Source organism: Dendrobates tinctorius, unplaced genomic scaffold (genome assembly GCF_039654945.1).
Source record: "Dendrobates tinctorius isolate UK_male_01 unplaced genomic scaffold, ASM3965494v1 ptg000020l, whole genome shotgun sequence".
NCBI classification, from domain to species: Eukaryota; Metazoa; Chordata; class Amphibia; order Anura; family Dendrobatidae; genus Dendrobates; species Dendrobates tinctorius.
Genome location: NW_027361688.1, coordinates 26205803 through 26221613, shown reverse-complemented (window position 1 = coordinate 26221613; position 15811 = coordinate 26205803). Strand labels below are relative to the sequence as shown.

Here is a 15811-nt window from a genome sequence, read left to right as displayed (position 1 = left end):
CTTAAAGGGACTCTGAAAGCACAGAATGACTGTTCAAACCAAGTACAAGCTCTCCGTGCCCCCTTGGCAGTGTCAATCATTTAAGAGCTACTTCACACCTACTTGTTCTCTCTCTATAGCTGACCTTCTCGATTTTGATTGACAGCTCTGGCTTGGTAGCACCAGAGAAGCGGAGAAATAGATAGAAAATAACTAGATTTGAAGGTGAACTGTTTGGCAGCTCCATATGGGCACCAAGCATCTGAGCTTGGTTTGAACAGGTGTTCTGTGCTGATAGTTTCCTCTTAACCCCTGGAGGTATTTTCGTTTTTGCTTTTTTGTTTTTTGCTCCCCTTCTTCCCAGAGCCATATCTTTTTTTTATTTTTCGGTCAATATGGCCACGTGAGGGCTTACTTTTTGCGGGACGAGTTGTACTTTTGAACGACACCATTGGTTTTAACATATGTAGCAGAATTGCTCACTTGCTATGAGTGCCAACCACCAGGTGACGCTCATAGCAATCCAGCAGTGACAACCATAGTAGTCTGCTGGGGACCTTTAGTTGTCATGTCAAGCCATCGGTGACCCGCGATAAGGTGACGGAGTCACCGATGGGCGGGATTTCAGGCGCGCTTGCTGGGAGTGTGTATTAAATGCTGCTGTCAGAGTTTGACAGTGGCATTTAACAGATTAACAGCCGCGGGTGGATTGATATTCCACTCGTGGCTGTTAGAGGCACATGTCAACTGTTCAAAACATCTGACATGTGCCGGAAAAGATGTGGGCTCAGTGCTGTAGCCTACATCCAAGGGAGGGAGTCCAACATCGGGGTACTATTACGCCCGATGTCCAAAAGTGGTTAAGCCTGCATTTGTTTAATTGTTTATACTACAGTATATATTAAAATTAATTAACTCCTATGACGCGCATTCACAAGTCATATTGTTGGCTTCATAGGGCACCAAGATGGCAGTTACCAGTTCCTTCGCTATGATGACAATATATTCTGCTCATGGGATGCATGCTATGTTAGAGGACATGTGATCATGGGGTGCCATGATGAACAGGGGTCTGCTGATGTCACCTGTGTCTGTCAAGGCGGTACTCCTGTGAAAGCCAACCTGCTTTCATAACCAGGATTTTTGCTATATTTAGCAATACTATGATACTGATGTGTATAGTACAAGTGATCACATGATCGTAGGTCTCTAATGGGCCTAACAAATACAGTGAAAATTGAAAAATAATGTTTTAAAAAATATGAAAAAAAATGTAAAAAAAATATAAAAGTTCAAAATCCCTCATCAAAAATTAAGAAATTAAAAAATACACATATTTGCTATTGCTGCGTCCGTAAAAGTCTGATCTATCCAAAAATATAAACAGTAAACGGCGGGACGAGAAAAAATATAGAAACGTCAGAATTACGTTTTTTTGGCTACTGCAACGCAAAAAATGTAATAAGAGGCGATCAAGACATCGTAGCTACCCCAAAATGATTTCGATAAAAACATTGGCTCTGTGAGCAGAAAAACAAACCCTCACTCAGCTCCATATACCGAAAATGTCACAGCTCACAAGCAATTTTTTTTTTTTTTTTTTTTTACAAATCTTTGAATTTTTTCCACCATTGAAGTAAAACCAAAATTATACATGTTTGGTATCTGCCCAACCGTACTGACCTGGAAAATCATATTGCTCAATCATTTTTACTGTAAAACAAATGCTGTAAATGTGTAATTCAAAAGCACAACTTATCCCGCAAAAAACAGGCCTGTGTGGACAAAAAAAAGTCATGGCTCTTGGAATAAGGAGAGGAAAAAATGAAAAATCTACAAGACCTTAAGGGGTTAAAAGTGGAATGGGGTTTGACACATTGCATATAAGATGCATAAATAAAGGGTGACTACTTACTAATATACTTTGTGTATCATCATCATTGTGCATGACATGTAAGGAGATGGACATACTGCCCACATTCCCCCTTGAACACACAAGAACTGTATTGGTGTATAATATGAATTGTGACATGTGTTAATAGAGTTGGTATTGTGCTCTGCCGTACAGTAGGGAGAGTTAGAGTTAATGATAAGGACTAGCCCAGAGTGGGATGGGCTAGTGTGAAGGGACAGAGACCATTTCCTGTCAGGATGTCCGATAGGGCCTAGTTTGCAGCTAGAGCAGACCTTCGGTCTGAGTACTCAGCTGAGACGCATGAATTGGGTGTCCCCAAAGTGAGTGGAGACCAAGTTATTGGATAGTGTGATCCTGAGTAGAGATTACGAGAGAGAAGTGACTGATGGACAGGAGTGATTTACTGGAGATGGTCCTTAGGACAGGACACCTAACAGTACGGCCGTGAGTTTACAACTCAGAGAGGTAATGGGCCAGGACAGAACAGTGAATGAGAGTAGAAGAGAGTGCACCACGCAGAAGTTCCATGACGTCATCGAGCAGAGAAGCTAAGTAACAGCCATAGTGGCGAACTAGCTCCCGTAAGGGAAAAAGATGCGGAATGGCAGGTTGAGGACAGGACTCTCACTTACTGACAGTAGTACTGAGCTGGGTTGTGGTCAAGAGAGAGGAACCAGAGGCAGAAACAGGCAAGCTTGGAAGAAGTAGAGAGATTGTGTGTGAAGATGCTCTGTCTTGTAAAAGAAACATTTGTGAAGTTATGCACCCGCTATCTGCTGTATATTATCCCCACCAAGTTTATGTTCAGTAAAAGACTGTTTATATTTGAATGGTGGTCTCCTTCATTGAACTTCCTAACAACTGGTGCTGGCCAACCAAAGCCATCGGGAGCATGCGGCCTGCGAGGTCGTAGCGCCCCCATAGATGAAGTCCACACACCCAGCCAGGACCCCACCTTCATGTAGCGTGCCGGGTTGTGGAAGACAAGTACCTCACCCAAGGCTACAACCCCGTGCCACGATACACCGGCAAGCACAGACCTTACAAACCATAAGGATTTTTTTTTTCACAACCATAGACAATACAAATCAGATATGAGACATCCCCTAGTAACATAACAGTGAAAAAAAATAGAAAGAGAAATAATACATTCATTAGAATAAAAGGAGAGAGAAATCAATGCCTGTTCCTGTGGGAAGTACATCAAGAAAAATAAAATAACAAGACAACTGATGTAAATTGGTAAGAATCTCTTCTAAATAACGGGGGGATGAATCGCTCGCACATAACCAGGCAGACCTCTAACTATAAAGTCAATGGGCCCTTTAATATGATGAGCAGCTTTACTTGTCAACATATCCGTGTGCACTTAATAAAGCAGACATGGCGGTATACACGTTCAGCACAGTCATCCACACACTGCCGGTGTACAGTAAATGGGATGATTACGGCCATCCATCACACACACATCCACACTGCCAAATGTAATGCACTCTATACCCAGCCGCGAATCAATAGTCATATAGTGTACGTATAGGACAGGCACTCTCAATACTAATATGCCTTGTAACAAAACTTTATATATATAAATACACACACGTGCTCAAAATTGTTGGTACCCTTCATTTAATGACAGAAAAACCCACAATGGTGACAGAAGTAACTTGAATCTGACAAAGGTAATAATAAATCAAAAATCTATGAAACTGAACAAATGAAAGTCAGACGTTGCTTTTCAGCCATGCATCCACAGAATTTACAAAAAAAATAAAACACATGAAATAGGCCTAGACAGAAATGATGGTACCCTTACCTTAATATTTTGTTGCACAACATTCTGAGGCAAGCACTGCAATCAAATGATTCCTGTAACTATCAGTGAGACTTCTGCACCTCTCAACAGGTATTTTGGCCCACTCCTCAAGAGCAAACTGCTCCAGTTGTCTCGTGTTTGAAGGTTGCCTTTTCCAGACAGCATGTTTCAAATCTTTCCAAATATGCTCAATAGGATTTAGGTCAGGGCTCATAGAAGGCCACATCAGAATAGTCCAATGTTTTCCTCTTAGCCATTCTTGGGTGTTTTTAGCTGTGTGTTTTGGGTCATTATCTTGTTGCAAGACCCATGACCTGTGACTGAGACCAAGCTTTCTGACACTGGGCAGCACATTTCTCTCTAGAATCCCTTGAGATTTCATTGTACCCTGCACAGATTCTAGACTCCTTGTACCAGATGCAGCAAAGCAGTCCCAGAACATAACAGAGCCTCCTCCATGTTTCACAGTAGGGACAGTGTTCATTTCTTGATATGCTTCATTTTTCCATCTGTGAACATAGAGCTGATGTGCTTTGCCAAAAAGTTCCATTTTTGTATCATCTGTCTATAGGACATTCTTCCAGAAGCTTTGTGGCTTGTCAACATGTAGTTTGGCAAATTCCAGTCTGGCTTTTTTGTGATTTTTTTTCAACAATGGTGTCCTCCTTGGTCGTCTCTCATGAAGTCCACTTTGGCTCATACAACGATGGATGGTGATATCTGACACTGAGGTTCCTTGAGTTTGAAGTTCACCTTTAATCTGTTTAGAAGTTTTTCTGGGCCCTTTTGTTGCCATTCGTATTATCCGTCTCTTTGATTTGTCATCAATTTTCCTCCTGCGGCCACGTCCACGGAGGTTGTCTACAGTCCAATGTGTAGTGAAACCTCCTCCAGGGGGAGCTGGTGAGGGAAGAGAGGTTACACACTAAGAGCAGCAACCCTGAGCAACAGCACAGGTTCCACAGGTAACGAGAGAGAATAGTCAGATGAACTGAGTCAGAAACTAGCAGGAGCAGACGTACCAGAAGGAGCAGCAATACATGTAGTCAAAATACCAAGCCGAGAGTCAGAAAGCCAGAACATGAGCACGGGGTCCAAAACGTGAGACGAAATACATGGTCGGGGTACAAGCCAGGGAGTCAGATGCCAGAGAGGGAACGTAACAGCAGAGACGAATACCAAGAGATGGGGTCAGAAATCAGTCTGGGTCATAGACGTGAATATCAGTCAAAGGCAGGAGGAACACCAAGGTACAAGGGTCAGAGGCTCTAAACTGGAAGCTTGAGCTATCACTAATACTGGTCAGTAGGCTTTGAGAGACTGAAATAGCCCAGCTAGCTCCAGAATGAGGCTGAGGAGATTAACTCCCGCATGACCAGTCCGGAGTGAAGACAGCAGAAAATAAACTCCGGACTGGACCATGACACAATGGAGCTTAAATTTCTGAATAATATGTGCAACTGTAGTCACAAGAACATCAAGCTGCTTGGAGATGGTCTCATAACTTTTATCTTTAACATGTTTGTCTATAATTTTCTTTTTAATCTCCTGAGACAACTCTTTCCTTCGCTTCCTCTGGTCCATGTTGAGTGTGATACTCACCATGTCACCAAACAGCACAGTGAGTATCTGTAGCCCTCTATACAGGCCACTCACTGATTCCAAGATTGTTGACACCTGTGATGCTAATTTGTGGCCCACCACGATTTAACATGTCCCCTTTGTCACATTATTTTCAGGGGCACCATCATCGGCTTGTGGCTCTGTGGCGCAATGGACAGCGCATTGGACTTCTAGGGAGCCGATGTGATTCAAAGGTTGTGGGTTCGAGTTCCACCAGAGCCGTATTTGGAGACATAAATACTTTGTCTCGGATGATCTAGAAAAGATGAAAAACAAGTGAAAGGATTCATAATAATGTTAACTGAATGGGAGGAGACAAAGATTAGATATCATAAAAAACATTTTGACAGTTAGAGTGATCAATGAGTGGAACAGACTGACACGAGAGGTGGTGAGTTCTCCTTCAATAGAAGTCTTCAAACAGAGGCTGGACAGATATCTGTCTGGGATGATTTAGCGAATCCTGCTTTGAGCAGGGGGTTGGACCAGATGGCCCAGGAGGTCCCTTCCAACTCTATGTTTCTGTCTAGGACTATTTCCTGAGTTTTATTTATTTTTTTATAATTCTGTGAAAGCATGATGGAAAAGCAATGTCTGAATTTCATTTGTTCATTTTCGTAGATTTTTTATTATTACTTTTGTCAGATTCAAGTTATTTCAGTGACCATTTTGGGTTTTTCCGTCATTAAACGAGGGGTACCATTGTGACCACGTGTGTATATATATATATATATATATATATATATATATATATATATACAGTGTTCAGAATAAATTAGTACACCCCCTTTAAGAAGTAAGATTTTAATTAATCTTACTGAACACAAGAACATTTTCCAAAGTGTTCAAAAGGCTGAGTTTCAGAGAACATTTTTTTAACCCATAACATGAAACTTTCATTACAAAATCTTCATTTTTACTCAAATAGTGGAGGCACAAATGAGTATACCCCTCATTTAAAACTACTGCATCTAGTATCATGTATGTCCTCCATGATTTTTAAGGACAGCACCAAGTCTTCTAGGCCTGGAATGAAAAAGTTGGCAACATATTGCAACATTTATATTTTTCCATTCTTCAATAACGAGCTTTTTTAGAGCCTGGATGCTGGATGGAGAGTGATGACAACTTGTCTCTTCAGAATTCCCCATAGGTGTTCTGTTGAGTTCAGATGAGGAGACACTTGGCCACTGAATCAATTTCACCCTGTTCTTCTTCAAAAATGCAAGATATGTGTATTAGGGATTATTGTCATGTTGGATAAGTGAACTTGTACCAAGGGAACGGACTGATGGAGGCATCTTCTCTTTCACTATAAGGCTACTTTCACACATCAGGTTTTCGCCGTCAGGCGCGTTCCGGCGTCGTGCCGGAGCGCCGGATCCGGCAAATGTTTTGTAAAACCGGATGTGACGGATCCGGTTTTCTGCCGGATCCGTCTTGCGCATGACACCCAAAACCGGATCCGTCTCATCCGGTTCATCCGGTTTTCGATCCGTTTTTCGACGGATTACGCCGGATCCGGTTTTTAAAAAGGCCCCTTGTGGCCTTCCGAACGGGATTGGCTACTGAAAAACTATATATAGCGTGTTCCTACAGCCCTTCTTTGACAGGTTGTAGAGGAGAAAGTGCAGGTTGGAGAGAAGAGCAAGTGACTGGTGAAGATGGATGTTGTGATTGGAAATATTTTGAAGAATTTGGCGGATTTTACAGCGGAGGCGAATTGTTTGAGGGTGATTGTTCTGGAGAAGGAGAGAGCGAGACAGCGCATCAGGCATCGTAGACGCCGTTTGTGGATCCACCCCATCACAGCCAAGAGAATGACGCGTGGGGTCTATTCTACACTCTGCATGGACCTTAGACGAAACCCGGATAAATTTTTTGGATATGTTCGGATGAAAATGGAGAATTTTGATTACTTGGTGGAGCGCATTGCACACCTCATAAGAAAAGCGGACACCTATTGCCGCTTCTCTGTTTCACCCGCAGAGCGTCTGATGGTGACTTTAAGGTAAGCCACATTTATTGGATATGCTCTCATCTGAGCACACTTTCACTGCAATCTTGTTGGTGGTAGTTTGTATCTCCAAGTGTTATAGCTGAGTTTTGGTATGTAATGCTGTTATTTTAAACTAATTGATTGTTTTTTAATTCCCCACAGATTTCTTGCAACTGGAGAATCCCTTTCGTCACTGCATTTCCAGTACAGATTTCCACCATATCTGGAATAGTGAAGCACACATGCCGTGCACTGTGGGACTCCTTAGCTGAAGAGTTTTTACCAGAGCCCACAACAGAGAGGTGGATTGAAATTTCAGAAAAGTTTCAACAGATATGTCAGTTTCCGAACTGCTTGGGCGCTGTGGACGGGAAACATATCCGCATTGTAAAGCCAGCCGGATCGGGATCGGAATATTTCAATTACAAGAAATATTTTTCAATTGTCCTCATGGCCATCGCTGACGCGGAATACAAATTTATTGCTGTTGATATTGGGGCCTATGGCCGCTCCAATGACTCTCAAGTTTTCAAACTGTCTGCCATGGGGCGTAAACTGTATGGAAACACCTTCCAGTTCCCACCACCTAGACCGCTGCCGCAAACATCTGGTCCACCTATCCCATTTGTCTGTGTAGGGGATGAAGCCTTCCAGCTGTCAGAACACCTTTTGAAACCGTACGGTAGCAGAGGATTGTCAAGAACAAAATGCATTTTTAATTACCGCCTCACAAGAGCAAGAAGAATGGTTGAATGTACCTTTGGTATTCTGACAGCCAAATGGCGGGTCCTATTGACTGCGATCAACCTCAAGACAGAAACTGTGGACGAGGTGATCAAAGCGTGCGTGGTACTCCACAATTTTGTTATCTGCAAGGAACCCATTTCCATTGACGACACCTCTGAAGAAACCACCTTGCAAGATTACCATGACATTACCACTAGAAGTTCTGTGACGGTTTCAGTAATGAGGGACAATTTTGCACTATACTTTATGTCGCCTCAAGGCAGAATACACTGGCAAGATGACAGAGTGTGAAAGATTTGTGCCCTTAACCAAACTTGTGTACCTTCTGTACCAACAGTATATACCTTTGCCAACCAAAGTTGGCTATCTTGTCATGGTCTTAATATTTTTACCTTTAGGCCACAGGTGTGTACCTGGTTGTGTTTTATGCAAAGTATTTCACCTTTTAACAAAAGTTGTGTACATTGTTAGGAAATCACCAACAATAAACACAACTTTTTAGGTGAAATACTTTGCTTCAAACACAACCAGGAACACAACTGTGGCAAAAAGCTAAAATTTACCCACAGTTATATACCTGGTTTTGAATACCTTTTTACCTTTTTTAATACCCTGTATGTAACCTTTTTTTAAACATATTTCGCCGCAGAAAGAAATGACAGACAACCAGTGTAAACGATAATTTAACTTTTATTTAAAATTTATTTTTTTTTGTAAACTGTTTTTAAAGTTAAAAAAACTTTTTTAATAAAGGTTTGAAACCAACCAAATGGGCATTTTTATTACAAAACACACATTATAAATTGGTGTAGTGTGGGGTGGAAATACTGCTGGAGGGGCTGCGGGACACTTCGACACTGGGAGTGTGGAGAGAGGACTGGGATCGTAGTGGGGAAGGAACAGTTAGAGGTGAAGGTGTGGAAAAAGCTACAGAATGGGTGGACATGTGGGAGGCAGAAGAGGTGGTGGGTGGTGGAGTGGAGGGTTGGGCAGGGACTGTAGGAGCAGATGATGTTGATGGAAAGTTGTATGGGGAAGGAGTTTGGTACGGGGAAGGAGTTTGGTACGGGGCAGGTTGCTGGAAGTGGGGAGATGTCTGGTACTGGGGAGGTTGCTGGTACTGGGGAGGTTGCTGGTACTGGGGAGGTGGCTGGTATGTAATTGGAGGGGGAGGATGGAAAGTGGCTGGAGGGGGTGCAGGTGGAGGAACTACTGGGGTGGGAGGAGAAGGTTGGGAGGTAACGTGCTGGAGAGCACCGTGGTACGAATGCATTACATGCATCTGCTGGCTAGGAGAGAGCGTTTCCATGCGCTCCACAACAGACCTGAAAAAGGTGTGGTTTGGCGAAGATCTTGCTTCTGAATGCATGGTTTGCAGAAGTGTCTTCACCTCCAGAATGCTGGAGTTGATCTGCTGAAAGCCTGCAGAGATTTGCTCTGACAAGACTTTTAGACAGTTCTGGAAAGATGCATTCAGATGCAAGAACTCTGGCGCATAAGTCTTTTCCTGACCCCTCTGCCGCTGCCGCCCAGTACCCGCAGGTGTACTAGAGGTGGCAGGGGCAGAAGGGTGGGGTAAAGGGAAAGCGATCTCCTCACCAGCAGCTTCATGTAATGTAGGCGGCCACGATGCTCCTGTGCTGGTGGATGGGACAGATGGGTCGAATGTGAGGGAAGGCTGGGAAGGTGCAGATGTACCAGGGCGGTCGAAGTGTCCCTCGGTGCCGGTCTCCTCAGGGATCGCCTCAGAAGGGTCCAATCGTGCAGGCTCCCGAGTGCTGCTCACCGTGCTGTGGAATAAAGAGAAAAAAAAACAATTAAAATAGTGACATGGCATGGCCCTGGCTGAAAAAAAATTGTTACATCTAAACATTTTTTTTTTACATGTGGTGTGTAATATTTACCTTCTGGTGACCATTGCAACCCGGAGGAACGACAGGGCTCGTGTGTACTTGTACTTGCTCCTGCATCCTCCAGATCCACTCGGCGCCCGCATCTCTTTATTGAACTCCTTCTTGAAACGATCCCTCACAGACCGCCACCGCTTCACAATTCTGTCCCCTGAAACGAGAAAGGACAAAGTGGTTAGTATACAACATCAGTGTTTCCCAAACTCCAGTCCTCATGGTCCCCAGGGGTCATGTTTTCAGGATTTCCATAGTAAATAGAAATCCTGAACACATGATCCGTGGGGACCACGAGGACTGGAGTTCGGGAAACACTGGTTTACATCAAGCAACCGGTTCTATATATATACTTACGCTCTTTAATCTGGGCCCGAGCATCGAGGTCCTCCCAGCAGTCCACAAGGAGCGAACAGATTTCCTCCCAGAGCCGTCGGGTAACAATCAGGTCAGCATGGCGGCGGTCAGCCATATTCCATAGCGGCTTCCTTTCTCTGACGAGATCGATGAGGTGGTCCACATGTATTCCTCCATCCTCACCGTCAGAGTCGGGAGCATGCTGTGAAGGCTGTTAAAGTAAAATAGAAAAATAGCAAAATTAGTCACCACACTTTAAGACATGAAATAAAAAGTGTACCAAAATTTAACTTAAATATTATACTTACACGCTGGTGACCGCCGCGTTGCTGTCGTCGACGACCCTGGGAGGCACTGCGAGGACCTCTTGGCCGAGCACCAGATTGGGAAGACTAGAGAAGAAAAGAAAAAAATTTATGTGCTTGGATGTTGCCATATTTGTTTGCTGTGTGAGGTCTGCGGTACATTGTTTTCTATGTGTTGTGTGTAGTGTGATGTTGTGTTTCTGCGTTTGATGAAAAATTCTTACCAATTGTGAGCCCACTCCAGGTATCTGTCCACCCCTTCCTTCTTCTTCTGGGAGCTCCTCTTCAGCTTGTGATTCCTGTTTTGAAATAAAAGGCAATGAATAGACATATATTACAGAGATGATGGATTTTGGAAATAAAAACTTGCCGTCAAACGCTGACGATGCGAGGGAGGGCTCCCAGAAGAAGATGTGCTGTCCTCTTGCTGGCCAGACTCCATGGCTGTGGGTGGTGCTGCTGCTGCTGCTGCCAGTGCTGCCAGTGCTGCTGCTGCTGCTGCATCTCTTGGGCGGCTGTTGAATAAAGAGAAACAAAGGGCCAATGAATATCTTGATATTCCATTGCCCTAGTTTTGAGGAATGGGGGATTTGATAATTACCGTCTCTCATCTGCTGGTGGACTCCCCTCCCCGTTGTTTGGCATTCTCCCTTTGCTGCTCCATTTGTGGTGGTGGTGGTGCTGATGGTGCTGCAGTGGTCTCCTGCCTTCTCCTGCACCTGGTTCCTGTCTTGGGTGGCATGTTGGGTGTGGCTGAGGGTCCCACTGTCATGCTTTTATATATGTGTGCTGTGGGCAGAGCTACTGAGCATGCTCAGACCCAAAAAAACGGATCCGGCCACCGGATCTGGCTTTCGCCGGTTCCGGCGTATTGCGGCGCTCATAGACTTTCATTGTGTGAAAAAGCCGGACGCGCCGGATCCGGCAGGTCCGGCTTTTTCGCCGGAGACAAAAAACATTACAGTAGCCGTTCTTTCCAGACGTCGGATTGCGACACATTGCAGGATCCGGCGAAAACCGGACGAAACGCATGGCCATCCGGCGCGATCCAGCGCAAATGCAAGTCAATGGGGGGGAAACCGGATCCGGCATTGCATTTCGCCGGATCCGGTTTTTGTCAAAAGAGCCGGATCGCGCCTGACGGCGAAAACCTGATGTGTGAAAGAGGCCTAAGGCACTACATCTGTGAATTCATGATACCATAAATGAAATTTAGCTTCCCGACACCAGCAGTATGCACGCAGTTGGAGCGCCCGCCAGGGCCGTGGGGTGCTCGGTACTGGGCCGCTTCTTAAAGGGGCAGTGACCTGGTCCATGGCACTGGGCATCCAATAAAAGGGGTATAATTACAAAGGATGAAAAGTAAAGAGTTTTTGTAATGAGTGTTCGTGACGCCATCTATGGTATCTGATCAGAAGTGACCAGCGCTGCAGTGCAGATCCACTTGGACTGATGGTGATGCAGCAGAGTTGGTATAGCTCCCCACAGGTGGAGCTTTGTCCCAGGGCAGATGAAAAATGTTGAGGAAGATGGTGATGTAGTATTTAGCAGGATATGTAGTAGTGCTGAGAAGGTGTTGCAGAAAGAATTCAAAGAACACAGCAGGGTGTAGTTTCTTTTACCTTTTACTGTGGTTTGTAGGTTCAGTCCAGGGCTCAAGTTACAGTTGGTACAGGAGTCGATCAGCTTCTAAGCAATTTGGGAATCTCTCTATACAGGTGGGTTGTGAGGTCTCCTCTCTAGTGCTATTCTCTGAGGTACTTGTGGTAGTGAACTCCACTCAAGTTCCTTTTTCTGTTTGTTAATTAGGTAAAACTCCACTCGCATGACAGGCAGCTGTAGACTGCTTCATGAACAGCTCCTAATGGCGTCTCTGGTTCACATGTACTGCTGTATCGTCGAGTCTAAGTTGGGAACAGGGGATCTGTGGCCTCCTGTCCTCCGGATTCTACTGTGGGGCCTTAAGCACCCACACAGCCTCGGACCCCGACGTCCAGTCTCTGGCGCTCAAGTCTGGGGGTGTGCTTCCATACAGCTCCTGTCCCCACCTCTTCTTCCACACGTCCTCTCGCTTCCCTGTTCAGGCTTCAACTACCTACTAATTTCCTCCCTCCTCCTGACCAGAGAGAACAGCTCCCCTCAAGCCGGGTTTAGAGCTCCCTCTGCTGGCCTGGAGCAGGAACTTTGTTGTATGCTGGAACTACCTGACAGAGAGATCCCTTCCTTGCTTCCAGGCTTGACATCACTCCCCCTTGGAGGGAGGTAAGGTCACTGTGGCAACCGAACTCCTGGGGTGCACACAGTCGCACATAAGGACACGGCCACCACCATGTTTTACTGTAGGTACCATGCATTTAAAAAATGAATATAGAAAAATGTATGGTGGCTACATTGAGTTCTAGTAGTGTCAATGTCCTAATGTGGGGCTGTGCGATGCTGCTGGTGTTGGAGAGCTACATTTCAGTGATGATATCATGAATTCATAGCACTACTCATTATTGGAAGAGAAGATGACACCATCACTCCATGCCCTTTTTAGATGTGCACTTTTCCAACAAGGCAATGATCTAAAACACATCTGACCTCCCATACTAACTCCATAGACATTAGTATGTTAGTTGCAACATTGCAACTATAACAGCTTCCAATCTTCTGGAAGGTTTTCTACAATATTATGGCGGTGTCTGTGAGAATTTTTGCCCATTCACCCAGAAGAGCATTTGTGAGGTCAGACACTGATGTTGGAGGAGAGGCCAGACTCACAATCTCCATTCTAGTTCATGCCAAGGTGTTGAGTGAGGTTGAGGTGCTCCCATGTAGTTCTCGGCTGATTCCTGACCTTTCTCAGAATCATCTTTACCCCACGAGACGTGATCTTGTGTTGAGCCCCAGACCAAGGAAGATTGACAGTCAACTTGTGTTTCTTCCATTTTCTAATAATTGTGCTAACAGTTCTTGCCTTCTCATAAACCTGCTTGCCTATTGTCCTGTAGCCCATCCCAGCCTTGTGCAGGTCTACAATTTTGCCCCTGATGTCCTTAGACAGCTCTTTGGTCTTGGCCATGGTGGAGAGATTGGAGTGTGATTATTTGAGTCTGTAGACAGGTGTCTTTTATACAGGTAACGACTTCAAACAGGTGAAATTAATACAGATAATGAGTGCAGAGTAGGAGGGCTTCTTACAGAAAAACTAACAGGTCTGTGAGAGCAGAATTGTTCCTGGTTGGTAGGTGATCAAATGCTTATTTCATTCAATAAAATGCAATTTAATTATTTAAAAATCATACAGTGTTATTTTCTGACTTTTTATTTTTAGATTCTGTCTCTCGCAGTTGAAGTGTACTTACGATAAAAATGTATCAAATACTTATTTTCCCCATGGTATATGCTTACATAGGCTATAATGGGTCCAAAAAGACAGCCTTTTTAGCCTTTTGACACACATTGAGAGCTCTTTCATCTTTCAGACATCCGTGATCATCTGTCCAATCTCGGATCGCAATGTACGGACTGGCCGTGTGTGTCCATACCCCAAAGACATCCTCACAAAAATGTATGAAGCAGTCAGGTGACTCACGGCCAGTCCATGCATTGCGATCCAAGATGGGCTGGAGCCGAACAGCGGAGTTCTTGTTTGGTGAATACGTTCAAACTGCTTGAGCTGATACTGTCTGGAATACCAAGAGGGGTGAAGATACTACATTAACCTTGTTAAGGACTGTTTACACTGATGAGCAAAAGGGTAACAATGTTTAGAACTTTTGACATTCAGGCTTCATATCTCACCATCGACCTTATCTTCGAACATGAGACTACCATCATTTTGCAGACAATCATCTTGGCTATCACAGACATAAATTTAATTATAGCAGGGTTTTTTTCATTTTGTCTTTTGTAGGTTTTGTATGCTTTTTGGCCATGTGAACATGCATTTATATGCTGCATGTGTACCAACTCAAACCAAGCTCAATTTTTGTGTTTTTTCTTTGTATTTTTGCATTCTGTGCAAGCTGGGGTGTGGCCTCCCTCTCCTGAGCTGGAAATTGTATTTAAAGGCTTCCCCTGACTGGTGTCCGGTGGTTGGGACCCGGTCCTTGTCTGCCGTTATTCACACAGATGTCAACTTTGACACATGATAAGGTTATTAATACTAGACAGTGTAGGACCGCCCCGACCACAGAGTCAACTTGTCGATGGTGGGACGGCTTTTATGCTATGTTTGATCGAATACAGTATTACTAAGAACTCTGTATGATTTAAATGCACTTTTGCTTTTTACTTATTTAATTATAGCAGGGTTTTTCCATTTTGTCTTTTGTAGGTTGTGTGTGCATAAAAGCTGACTGAGTTTCTGGGATCCAGACAGACTCTTGCATCTTTCATCCAGCCACTGGCGTTTCTGGATTGTCAGTCATGGGGAAAGCAAAAGAATTGTCAAACGGATCTAAGTAAAAAGGTAGTTGAAATGTACAAAACAGGAAAGGGATACCAAAAGATATCCAAGGAATTGATAATGCCAGTCAGCAGCGTTCAAACTGTGATTAACAAATGGAAAATCAGGGGCTCTGTAAAAACAAAACCACGGTCAGGTAGACCAACAAAAATGTTGACCACAACTCTCAGGAAAATTGCTCAGGATGCAAAGAAAAACCCACAAATTACATCAACTGAAATACAGGACTCTCTGAAAATTGGCGGTGTGTCTGTTTCAAGATGCACACTAAGGAGGCACTTGAAGAAGAATAGGCTGCATGGTCGAGTCGCCAGAAGAAAGCCATTACTGCGCAAATGCCACAAAGTATCTTGCCTACAATACGCAAAACAGCACAGAACTTCTGAAACAAGGTAATTTGGAGTGATGAGACCAAAATTGAACTTTTTGGCCACAACTACTGTATAATCGTTACATTTTGAGAGACGTCAACAAGGCCTATGATGAAAGGAACACCATTCCTACTGAAAAGCACAGCAAACTGGGTAAAAGTTGAAGGAAAGATGACTGCAGCATGTTGTCAGCAAATACTGGAGGCAAATTTGCACTCATCAGCCCGGAAGCTGCGCATGGGCCGTACTTGGACGTTCCAACATGACAACGATCCAAGATACAAGGCCAAATGGACCTGTCATTGGCTACAGTAGAACAAAGTGAAGGTTCTGGAGTGGCCATCT

The 15811-nt window shown here is 44.2% G+C and overlaps 1 protein-coding gene and 1 non-coding gene across 3 annotated transcripts in view; one reads left to right on the top strand and one right to left on the bottom strand.

Moving 5' to 3' along the window:
* LOC141083567 (uncharacterized) overlaps positions 1 to 15811 on the bottom strand; it is a 122521-nt gene that overhangs the window by 101579 nt on the left and 5131 nt on the right. The window contains exons 3-4 of one of the 2 annotated variants that reach the window (XM_073567915.1): positions 9981 to 10137; positions 8757 to 9866 (exon numbers count right to left, since the gene is read on the bottom strand). The exons of the other annotated variant lie outside the window; for it this stretch is intronic. Coding sequence (XP_073424016.1) covers positions 8873 to 9866; positions 9981 to 10072 — 1086 coding nt within the window. The 5' untranslated portion in view covers positions 10073 to 10137 and the 3' untranslated portion in view covers positions 8757 to 8872. Of the gene's footprint in view, positions 1 to 8756; positions 9867 to 9980; positions 10138 to 15811 lie in introns of those variants that run through there. 2 annotated transcript variants of the gene reach the window in all.
* On the top strand, positions 5467 to 5552 carry TRNAR-UCU (transfer RNA arginine (anticodon UCU)). Its single transcript is given in 2 exon segments — positions 5467 to 5503; positions 5517 to 5552. It is a non-coding gene; the product is annotated as a tRNA-Arg (tRNA).